At 37.4% G+C, this 12,741-nt stretch overlaps 1 protein-coding gene across 1 annotated transcript in view; it reads left to right on the top strand.

The window, feature by feature from the left end:
* Rock1 (Rho-associated, coiled-coil containing protein kinase 1) overlaps positions 1 to 12,741 on the top strand; it is a gene marked incomplete at its 5' end in the record, with an annotated part of 112,217 nt that continues 99,476 nt past the window's right edge. Inside the window, 1 exon segment of the mRNA XM_005372684.2 lies at positions 1 to 361. Coding sequence (XP_005372741.1) covers positions 269 to 361 — 93 coding nt within the window.

The following is a 12,741-nucleotide window of genomic DNA, read 5'->3' as shown; positions in this document are numbered from 1 at the left end:
GCGGGCGACGGCGCTCTCGGCTGTCGTGAGGGGCTGCCGGGTGGGATGCGACAGTGGGCGTGCGGGCGACTGTGGGTCGCTGCCGCCCCCAGGCCGGGGTCCGGCGCGCGGAGGTCCCCTTTGTGACGGGCGAGAGGAGGGGACCGGGCGCACCTGGTGACCCTGAGGTTCCGGCTCCTCCGCCCCGAGCCTGCGAGCCCGCCGCTGAGGAAGTTGGTTGAAATTGCTTTCCGCTGCTGGTACTCGGTATTGTCACAGGAGCAGCAACATGTCGACTGGGGACAGTTTTGAGACCCGGTTTGAAAAAATCGACAACCTGCTGCGGGATCCCAAGTCGGAAGTGAACTCGGATTGTTTGCTGGTGAGTGGCACCGGTTCCCTTTGCCTGTCGGGGGCTCCGCGTGTTTACCTTCCTCTTGTTCTCAGTCTGCTTCGCTGCGGTAGAGAAAGGCTCAGGTGCGCGGGGTCACCGTGGACGACGCCAGGTTCCGTGTCCCGAAGGATGTCGGAGTACCGCGAAAATCGCGTGGGGTGGCTCTTTTTACCGTTTGCCTGGCCCGTCCTAATCCCTCCCTGAACTTTTAGTTCTGACTCAGTTCATACTGCACTTAGAAGCTTGCTATTGGAGGCGTCGTATCAAAAGTCGTCGCGTCAGAGTTGCTACCACGTATGTAGTTTGTTGAATGGCGATCTGAGGACGCGTATTAATCTCGATCGATTTGACGGTAATCTTGGAAGCTGCTTTCCATTTACAGAGATTTAGCTCCTAAGAGTTTAGTTTTTTTTTTTTTTTACTCGGAAGTAACGATGGAGAATCGATACAGAAGTGATAGGTGTTTTGAGTCTAATGAACTTTTTGCTGAAGTAGTGTGTAAAAATTCGAGATAACTGATCACCACAATGTTAAGCTTTTGGAGTATTGCTTGCAAAAGTACCACACAGATGTTATAGCTGCCCTTTTTTGGTGATGCTGTGCTTTAACATTGTCACTTTTGAAACATCAGAAGGAAGTTCTTATGAAGTGAAAAGCCAAAGTCTTATCATAAAAATCATTAATTGGTTAGTAACATATACAACCATCTGTAAATAATGGGAATTTGACGCCTCTAGTACTAATAGTTGCTAACTCTGTAAGCGAGTTTTCCCTCTACTGACAAGCTATATAATAATACTACCTTAATCCAAAGAAAACCACATAATCTCTATTATAAAGTTTCAGAAAGCATATATATGGATAGGATTTCGTAGTGGCCTCAGAGAATTAATGTTAAGTATGCAGGTTGGGGGATTAAGATTAAAGGCATAGAATAATGCCATTCAGAGAAATACCGTTTAAAAACCTCATTTTGAATCAGTAAAATTTTGTAGAGTATTGATAATTAAGGTGCATTTCAGTTAACCACCTCTCGGTGGTTTTAGTGGGTAAGGTTTCTCCCCAGAGCTTTCAGAATTGTTCTCAAGCATTCTTAACTATGAAATAATATTGTGGGTAGTATGTTTGAAATGCCTCACCCACATTATAGATGCTCTTTATATTGAAAAGTAGTAAAGAAGATTGATGCTTATTTTAAAACATTTCGTCTTGTGAGAGAAACCGAAGGAATTAGAACACATCTTTAGTGTGTTCTACATCTATTTCATCTTCTAATATTGTTCCATTTGCATATATTTTAAGACTTTTTGTTTTTGAGGTACTGAGAATTGAACCCAGGGCCCCTGTACATGCTAGACCAGGCAATCTGCCGTTGAACTACACCTTAGCTTCTGCTTTGCTTTTTGATTACATTTTTCCATGATGTGATGTTACAGGGAGGGTTTAGAAGCTTTTTTGTTTTTAATTCATTCGTTGTAACCTCTTGCTATAGATTTCTTCAGTGGGATTCTCACAGACATTGAGATGTGGAAAATAGAAAGAAATATGTCAGGATTCTGACAGTCCAGTCTACAGTATTTAGGAAAACAAGAGTTAATCTTACGTCTATACACAGAAATAAAAACATTTCATAAGTTGAGAAAATACGTGATAATTTCCATATGATGGTTTAAGGCAACTGTGTGTGTGTGTGTGTGTGTATATATATATATAAATTGAAAAGAAGACATCACTGAGTTGAGAGAGAGCACCAAAGTATGCTTTCATGCTGATGGGTAGATGGATAGGACGGAAGGTTCTCGGAGAGTTGAGGATAATGCTGAAGGTAGAGACATGACTGGCTAGAAGGAAACTACAGTTGGAAGGAGAGACTGGGTTAGACTGTGGAGGATTTGAGTGCTAAGCAAGAAGTTTAAGGCTAGGACAGGATGAGAGATGAGTCTGATAGTTTTGTGCACAATGGGTTAGGGTGGAGAAATGGTGAGGTTGGAGAATTTTTAAGTAATAATAGCTCAGAAATGATTAAAGCCCAAAACTGGCACATGAAAATGAGGAAGGAAGAATTGATGGAACTTGATTGGCAGAGTTGAGAAGAAGGGGAAACCAAAGAGACAGGCGATAGTCGGATGACTCCAAAAACGTGAAGCCTGGATTATAGGGAGATTGACAACAGCAATGTCAGGTTTGGAAGTTGCTTGGGAAGAATAGATGTAGATAAATTCAATTTTAAATTTGTTGTGTTTATAGTTTTTTTTTTTTTTTTTTTTGGTACCTGGAATCAAACTCAGGACCTTGCACTTGCCAAGCAGGCGCTTATGCCCCTGAGCTATATCAGGGACAACCAGGAAGAAGTGACCTGTAGACTATTGGAGATAGAGAACTGAGATCATAATTAAAGATAATGATTTGAAAATGATTTGCACAAAGATACAGATTGAAACTTGATGAAACTATAGGCATACCCTAGAGAGGACCAGAGGTGAATGGTGATGGTTGAACAGAGGAAGAGTCAAAGAAGTAAGGCCATGATGGCTTTCAGAGTTAGGATAGCCAGGTATTATGGAGCCCAAGCCTTGTAAAAGAACATTTTGAAAAAGGCACTAGCCAACCAACAGATTTATTTTTCCCCCTTGTAATCTTATAATCTTGGCCCTTTTTTCTGCTTACTTTTATAACTTTATTGAAAGCTGTTATTGAAAGTTTATAATATTACTACTTTGAACTTGGTAAAGGTCAGATTTTTCTTTAGAGACAAAAATTGTTTTTCCAGTGTTGTAGGATCTAATCTGAATTTTCTTTGCATAATAGTGAATGTTTAGCTTTGAACATTCATTCATTTATTTTACCATTCAGAATAAACTGTCAGGTCATTTCATTTTTTTACATAAGTCTCTTCTTGCTCCTTCTGGACTTTAGTGGACCTCTCTTGTATTAAAAGAACAATACCCTTTCCCATTAGTTGCTTTTCTCTCTTATTTTTGACTCTTATTGGTTTATTTAATGATATTTATTAAGTGTGTATTATGTGCCATGTGCAGTGCTCTAGATTTTTTTTGTAATCTCAAAAAATAAGGTTATTAAATTATTCTTCACTTATGTTATGGCTTGTGTTTAGATGTCCCCCCAAAGCCTCATGCAGGGGTTTTTTCAGAGGTAGATGAATCTGGTGTGTGATTGATTCACAGTGCAATGCTAGGATTAAGGGTGGGTGTTTTACTAAATCAGTCCACTGATTGGTTTGGTACTGCTCTAATCCTGATGTCCTGGATATAATATGAGGGACAGAAAGAGGCTTGTCTTGTCTCTTGTTGCCTTGTTACGTTCTGTCTGCCATGAACTATTGCCACTCTGCCATGCTACCCGGCCTTGGAACCAGCCAGTTATGGACTGAAACTTCCACAAACCATAAGCCAAATAAACCTTTCCTCCCTTAACTTGTAGGTGGTAGGTATTTTGGCTCAGCAATGAGAAAAGTAACTAACAGAACTTCTTTCACTAGTTCTACTCTTCAGCAGTGGAAGTTCCCCTGCTTTTCTAAAACTGGTTTTAGAACAGTTTTCTGGCACATGTCTTTTTAAAACTAAATTTAAGGCAGCTTTTTTGTTGGAGTAGTAATGATGAATATTAGCAGTTAAAGATAATGTAGCTGGAAGAATCCTGAAAAGTTTTCTTGAAGAGCATGACCTTTCCTTTAGTTTTCCTGTAACTGAAGGGTGGTGTAACAATGGGTGGGTGGAAGAAAGGGAAGAGAACCAGTATTAGTTACTAAGTTCTATGTTGTGCCTTTGTACATACTTTTTAATAGTATTTGTCAGTTTTTGAGAATATGGAAGGCAGATATAAATGTAAGTTCAGATGTTAGTCTTCGTTTTTTTTTTAAATTTCTCTTTTTCTGGGCTTCCTTGTTCTACTGCTTTCTCACCTTGTCATTGCTCTTATTTTTGTTTCTTTATTTCAGTCTTTGATTTGTAATACTTAACTTTTTCTTCATTATCTTAGAGCAGTCATCTTTTTTTGTTTTTTTGTCTTTTTAAGACTGGGTTTCACTGTGTAGTTCAGGCTGGCCTTTAACTCACTTTGTAGCTCAGGCTGGCCTCGAACTCTCAGCAATCCTGAGTGTTGGAATTATAGGCGTGCACCACCACACCTGGCCTCATTAATCCATTCCTACAGTTTAGTTACCTATCATTTCTACAGTTGATACCTAAACCTTTAGTTTTACTCTTACCTGGTTGAAAATCTTAAATATCTGTCCTCCATGTAAGGTATGTCTCCTTGGATATTATCGCTGAAATTCATCATATTCAAAAATAAGCTTTTCCCCATAAACTTGCTTGTTTTATCATTAACAGTATTACTTTTCTTTTAGCTTTTCTATTTTTTTGGTGCTGAGAACTGAACCTAGGCCTCCTGCTCACTAGACAAACGTTCTACCACTGACCTAAATTCCCCCAGTAGTATTACTGTCCCTGTCGCTAAACTGAAATTTTCGTTGTGAAGTTTCTTTTCTTTTTTTTTTTAGTTTTTTGAGACAGGGTCTTGTTCTGTAGTTCAGGCTGCTCCTGAACTCACTAAGTAACCCAAACTGGCCTTGAACTCACAGCAGTCCTCCTGCCTCAGCCTCCCAAGTGCTGAGATTATAGGTGTGTTGCAAGGTTTCTTGACAGGTCTAGTCCACATATTGGGTTATTACAACAGATTTTGGGTAGCATTTCAGAATTAGATTATTGCTGTATAATCCGTCTGTATGCTTTGTCAACTGAATTGATCGTATTTGGGATTCTGTTATTCTTGGAGGAATAAAAAATCTTGAGGCCATTAAGTATTTGGGCCTTGAAACTACGTGCTTGTCAGTGTTCATAATTTGCAAATTAATGGGTGTTACAAATATCAGTTGTACATCTGGTTGGTTTGGATCAGATTGCCTTTTAAGAGATGAAGTCTGTGATGCTCAAACTGGTCCTGAAATGAGGCTCAGCTGATTGGCTTGTTTCAGCTTCCCAGGTAGCTGGGACTAGGGGTGCATGCCCACCCAATTTAGACCAGTCTAGTCTGTATTGATGTTAGTGTTTTTTAACAGCATTTTAAAAAAGCAAGGGGGACACCTAATTAATTTCTCAATAAATCTGTGTTGTAAGGTCTGAACTTGGATTTAAGCATAGGCTTTGTCATGTGCTCATTGGAGAATTTTAGGGGACTTATTTTTACTTCTCAGAACTAGTCTTTGGGAAATTAGGGAAAGAGTTGTAAGATTACTATAAAAGTTAAATACAGGTAAAGCATTTATCACAAATAGCATTTAGTAAGCATTTGATAATTGGTAACCATATTATTGCCATATTTGTAGTACAGTATTATTGGCAAAGGCTAGTCACTGTACTTAAGCAGGAAGTTACTGATACTATTTTTTGAAAGTGTAGAGTAATTTACCTGACCCCTGAAGCCATTCCCATAAATTCATAGTCTAGCTGTGTCATATCAAAACATCCAAGCCAATTATAACTGAAAAAATGCAGACGTAATTTAGATTCAGTAGAAGAGAGAAGGGCTTTTGGAGATTGTTCTTGTAGTCATGATTTGTACCAGGGGTTTAGATTGATATGAAAGGCAACTGGGAGCTAAATTGTTAAGATTTAATTATCTTGTTCTCTTTCTGTGTGTATCTTTTATGCTTTCAGTATGTGTTCTGTAAATAGGCCCTCTTGGACTACAAGCACCCCGTGGGTGTATAGAGAGATGGCTCAGAGTAACAGTTCAGACATGAATCAGGTCATTCATTAATCTCTTGAGTCAGAAATGTTTTTAATCCAGAAGAAGGAACTGCGTATAAAATTGTATAATGAACAAAGAATAAATGTTCAGTTTTAGATTAGAATTTGCAAAACCGTAGTTTTATTTCATGATTATAGGTTTTGGTATTACGGTTATATAGTCAAAACTAGATTCTGTTATGATGAATGACAGAATGGCCCACATCTTAGGATATGACCTACAGAGTTCTGTTGTTGAAGATAATTACAAAAAAAGGGAACACATCTATTTAATTGAAGCCCACAGCATAGCTGTTGGATACCAGACATGTATACGTAAGAAGGTGAGCATGCACACACAGAAGGATGAACCGATAGTACTACAATTTACAATGGAAAATTTATTTTTTTAAACATACTGTTAGAGTGGTGTAGTGAAAAGAACACTAGATTGGAAATGCAAAGCATTGTCATGGCCTTATTCTGCTGTTAACTCTTGCGTGATCAACTAAATCTTTTTCTTATCTGGGCTTCAGTTTCCCCATTTGTATAATACAAAGTTGGATCAGATAGTCACTGATGTCCTTTGTGTCTCTAAAAATTCCATGGTTCTTTGTTTATTATATTTCATAAGCACTTAAAAATTGTCATTCTATTAAGAAAGAAAATTTTAAAAGGTTGTGTGTGTGTGTGTGTGTGTGTGTGTGTGTGTGTGTGTGTATTTGGTACCAGGAATCAAACTCAGGGCCTTGCCCTTGCCAGGCAGGCTCTGTGCTGCTGTAAAATTTTCAAAGTTAAGTGATGTTGGTATAAAAATATCCAAATAAAGATACAATGATTAAGTGCTGTTTTGGAACTAGTTCCCAAACTAACTTTAATCGTTAGATTTGGTCATTATTTATTTGAATTTATCAATTACATTCATACATATAAAGTATATGTAGTTCACTTTTGCCCTCCTTATTTGGATTGTGAAAAATACACTACATTTTTAATTGTAGTTACTAAACAGTAAGAAGCTAGGTTCACATTAATGTCCAAAGTCTGATGTCTCAGGCAAGAGGTTATTTTATGCTTGTGTTATATTTTGAAAGGTAGGCTAACCTGTGCCTCCCTTTTATTGAAACTGTACCACCTTTTGGCATGAAAATTTAAATTTTTCTCAGATGATTGTCTGGAATTAAATTTGAAACAGGTGAATCATGTTAGTACTTTCTTTTTCCTTTACTGTTATTCAGTTGGCAAATGTTTATTTGGTGTGTACTATGTGCTGAGCATTCTGATAGGCAATAGGGGATACCATGGTGAGTAAAAACAAACATGGACCCTGCTTTCATGGAATTTATAGTCTCAGGAAAAAGTTTAATTAAATGCCTTATCATCCTAGGATAGAGGTGGGGTAAGGCTTGAAAAGGTAAAAGAAATGATCAGGCCTTTCCTTAAAAATTTGATACATTTGCAGATTTGTGGTAGGCAGTCTAAGTGTGTAATTTTCAGATATGGGTTTGTAGATTATATCTAATTCACTTGAGGAACTTGTTTAAAAATGGAATCTGGGCCCATGCCCAGACAAACAAAATCAGAATTTTTTGAGATGAGTCGTAGGATTCAGCATGAGATGTGAATTCTTAGACATACTCAAGCTTGAAAACTGTACTTAAAAAGGAAAACAAGGTTTTTATGTGTTATTTGGTAATTTTGGCCAGGGATATAGCTCCGCAGCACAGCACCTACCTGGTAAGGTCCTAAGTTCAATTCCTGGCGCACACACACACACAAAAAAAAAAAATTGGTAATTTTATAACAAACAATTACAAATGTACACAGGAGTGGGACAGTAGTAATCCTTATTACCTGCGCTTTTCAAAAATTGGCTACACTTACTTGATCCATCATTCATCCTTTCTCTTACCAAAATACATTAAATTCCAGACACTGTTATTGTATGTCACCCCTAACATACAGTTTTTTTTTGTTTTTTTTTTTTTTTTCTCGGTACTAGGAATCGAACTCATGACCTCGTGCTTGCCAGGCAGGCGCTGTGCCACTGAGCTAAATCCCCAGCCCCACCCTTAACATATGTAAATAAACATCTCTTTTAATAAGAACATTTTCTTATATAACCACAGTGACCATTATCATGTCTAATAAAATTAAAGGCTCTTTTAGTATCATTAATTACTAGTTTATATTCACTTTACCCTGTCTCTAAAAACAGATATTTTTTAGATGCTTCATTAAAATTTTGGTCTGTGCAAAATCCACATGTTGCTTTAGTTTGTTAGGCCTTTTTTTTTTTTTTTAATCTTTTAAACATAGAAGTCTCATGTCCTAAATTTCTCACTCCTTCTCAGTGTCTTATTGAAGTGACTACCTTGTTCCACCTTCTGGATTTTTCTTCTTGTTTCCTTGCGATGTAATTTAACTTGTTCCTGTACTCTTCTATTTCCTGTATAAATTGATAGATCTAGAAGTTGGATTTAAGCTGGGCATGGTGGCACACGCTGTAATCTGAGCACTGGGGAGGCTGGGGCAGGAGGATCGTTGCGAGTTCGAGACCAGCCTGGGCTACAAAGTGAGCTCACAGCCAGCCTGAACTGCACAGTGAGACCCTGTCTCAAAAAGACAAAAAAAAAAAAAAAAAAGTTGGGTTTAATTTATTGGAGTTTTTCTCAGGTACTTTGTAGATTATGTCTATCTGGGCCATCCTTAGTGATGTTAAGGTTGTTCATAGTATTTAGGTGGTAGCAGCCTAGGATACTTCCTTTGTAAAATACTTTATTGACCTTTCATCTAATAGTTCCATCCTTTGATAATCTTTAGCTAAATAGCTTACTTTATTATGGATAACAAAATAATGCTCTTTGTGTTATCTTTCATATTTATTCAATGTGATTTTTCTATTGGAGAGGAACTTTCACTCACCATGTAGAGGTGTTTTTTTTTACCTTGAAATACTGTTCAGAATATACAAGTGAATGCTTCAGTCTCTCTTTCATTGCCATTTTGCAGTATTTGGAGCCTGACTGTGACAGACTTGGCACAGGTAAACTGAGTAATTTGAAGGAAGTGTAGGAAAAGGACTATTTACAAAGACAGTATTTAAGAAAGTGGTAGGGATAGTGTCATACCTCTGAGACTAGTAACAAGGAAGAGAGCTGCTACCACTTGTAGGCCTGAAGGGATAAAGGAAGAGAGTAAGAGCTGGAGGGTAGCTGTTTGGGAGAGAGCTGATACGGGTTTTAAGTAGAAAGAAGTATGTTGATGTGGCAGCTGCAGAAAGGGAGCCAGGAGAATGCATCCGCTACCCTTATTTTCCCCAGCCATACAATCTCTGGGGTCTCATTGCCTGAAAAGCTAGTATACAAAGGAGCATAAAGGGGCTGGGGATTTAGCTCAGTGGTATAGCGCCTGCCTGGCAAGCGCAAGGTCATGAGTTCAATTCCCAGTACCGGAAAAAAAATTAAAAAAAAACAAAGGAGCATATATATAGTACATGAGGCATAGCCAGCAAGGTATAACCTCTATTTATTTCCTTCTCTTTTTGTTTTTGACATCATTTTGGAAACATTTTAAAAATATTTTTGGTGTGTGTGTCAGTTTTTGTCATCCTTGCTGATACTGTCTTTAACTAATGAGAGCTTTTTCATGTTGGCTCTTAATGGTACTAGTATATGACCCTAATAATTTTTGATAGAGTTTCTTGGTTTTGCTACGTTAAGATGTTCAGGCTTATCTTACACATTTCTTATCCCAGATTTGCAAATCAACCATCCTTACAAGTAACTTTTGGTGGGACATGATGTCCTGAATACTCTTGGTTACTGAATTGAAATTTTCTTATTCAGTCAACTGGGAAATCACATTTTATTTTTGAAAAGAAAATAATTCATATTGATTAATTCACCAACTGGATATCAGTTTTAAGGTTATTTTTAATATTTAGGAAAATGTTATCGTTTGTGTCTAGATGTCCCCTCAAAGCCTCATGCAGTCATGGTGCAGGCTTCTAGAGTTTGTTGATGTGATCCATGGTCCAATGCTGGGATTATGGGTGTGAGTGCTGCATCCACCCCGGAGGTGGGCAGCCTGCATACAATATAAGGGAGGGAAAGAGGCTGCTCCTCTGCTGCTCCTCCCCCTCTTGCTCTTGCTGCTTTTGCTGTTTTCTGCCCATGTGCCACTTTGCCTTGCAGCCAGCTGGGTATGGACTGAAACCTCCATAAACTGTGAGCTAAATACAGTAAACCTTTCCTTCCTTAATTTTGGGCATGGGGTATTTTGTCTCAGCAACAAGAGAAAAGTCACCAAGACAGGAACTATTAGGAATATTCAAATATTTCAGAATTAGGAATATTTCAATATATCATTCCATGTCCTGTCCACCCTGTTGTTTCTCCTTTCCCATTTTTCTTAAATATTCCAGTATTTCTTGTAAATAAAAGCAAATAAATGTACATACATATATACATGTACGTAAGCTTATATTCATTTCTCTACCCCTTTCTAACAAAAACTAACATAAACTAAGTCCTGTGTTGGTATATGGAGATCTTCCTCATTACTTTTTTGTAGCTCTTTAGTGTTGCATTTTGTGGATGTTAAAACTATTTACTCTCATATCAGTGGATATTTGTGTTATCATCTTGTGCTGTTAGTAACATTGCACATAAGTCAGTTCATATTTTTGCCAGGGTGTCTTTAGAGTAAATTCCTTGAAGTAAAATTATAGAGTCAAAGTGAAAACAAATATAATTTGCTCATTCTTTCAGTATTCTGTCTCTTTAGGAGTTGTGCTATTTTATATTTCCAGTAGTATGGTAGTATATGGGATTTTCTGTTGCTCTCACCAACAGTTTGTTGACTTGAATTTTAATAGAACTAGTATCAGTATCCTTTCAATTTTTATTTTTCTTATGAGTAAGATTGAACATCTTTTCATATTTTAAAGACTATTTAAACCTTATGAACTGTATTTCCTTTTTTTGGTCTAGTTTTTACAGGGATCTCAGCCTTTTTTCTGTGGTAAAATGCAAATATTTTTGCAGTTTGTTGAGTGTCTGATTTTGCTTCTCTGTATTTTGTCATAGAAAAATTTAGAAAATTATTTGAATTATCAGTCTTTCATTGTTTTAGCATTTTGAATTATAATTATTAAGAAGTTTTTCCCAGGTCCAGCTTATAAAGGGATTCATTCATTTTCATATATATGTGAAATACATATATATAATATATGTGTATAGATGTGAAATATATGTACATATATATTTTAAATGTTTACATTTAGATCTCTGATTCATTTGGAATTATCTTTAAACAGCTATCTGGTTATTTTCACGGCCTTTATGCACTTGAGCTGCTACTTTCTTTCTGTCTTACGTTTCCATGTGTACTTGAGCTCATTTCTCATTCCTGCACTTGGGAGGCTGAGGTAGAAGAATCACTGTGAGTTTGAGGCCAGCCTGAGCTACGTAGTGAGACCGTGTCTCAAACAAAACCCAAACAGCAACAACAACAAAACCGGGCTGGGGAGATGTAGCTCAGTGGCACAGCACCTGCCTGGCAAGTGCAAGGCCCTGAGTTCGATTTTTGGTACCAAGAAAGAAAAAGAAAATTTGCCACTCTGTTCCATTGGTCTGTCTTGTCTGTTCACTACGCTTTGCCAGTTATCAAGGCTTTATACTTCTAGCTTTTATTATTTAGTAGAGCTGATCTCTGCCTCTTTGCTTCTGCACATACACTGTCATACTGACAAGCATGAGTTGTAAGGTTAGGGATAACTGGCTTGAAAGCCTGGCTTTGGGATTTAGCTCAGATGCTTGAACAATTTACCAAAGCACTATGATATTCAGTTATTTCATTTCTTAAATGGAATGATCATGCCTACTTTATACTCTTGTTTTAAGGATTAAACAATTTAAGCGGAACTGTCTTGTCAAGTAGTTGTCAGCCTAGTAGATAATATATTGAAAATTCACGGGCCAGGGATATAGTTCAGCAGCACAGTGCCTGCCTGGCAAGCACAAGGTCCTGAGTTCGATTCCCGGTACCAAAAAAAAAAAAAAATTCATGAATTGAAACCATCTCCAAATTAACTTGTCTTTAGATATGTTTGCCAGCCTTATCAAGAGATTGTTTTAGATACATGCGTCTACTTTTTTCTCTCAATGATTGCTTGAATTTTACTACTTAAGTAGTAGTAGGGCAAGCTAAATATTTCTCCACCCTTTATCATCCATTCTACAGAGTTTACTTATTTTGTCGTAATTGTATTTCTTCTGCTTGGTTGTAGTCGGCTTGTACTGAGGTGAGTGGCACAGTGCTTAAGAACATGAGTTCTGGAGCCAAACTATGATTTTTATTTATTTTTTATTCTTTATTTTTTTCAAACTATGATTTTTAAATTCCACCCAGACCAGCCATTGGCCTTTTGACTTCGGGCAGAGTTCTTAGCAGCTTTAACACTCCGACAAATCTTCAAGTAAAATGAAAGTCATGGGACTCTTAGGAATATTAAATGAGATAATGCATGGAAAATGCTTTGCATAGTCCCTGGTATTTGGTAAATATTAGCTATTGATGTCATCATTATACACTTTCTTTTTTTTGTTCGTTTAT

Source organism: Chinchilla lanigera, unplaced genomic scaffold, assembly GCF_000276665.1.
Source record: "Chinchilla lanigera isolate Chin_1 unplaced genomic scaffold, ChiLan1.0 scaffold00001, whole genome shotgun sequence".
NCBI classification, from domain to species: domain Eukaryota; kingdom Metazoa; phylum Chordata; class Mammalia; order Rodentia; family Chinchillidae; genus Chinchilla; species Chinchilla lanigera.
This window is presented reverse-complemented; position numbering and strand designations above follow the sequence as displayed.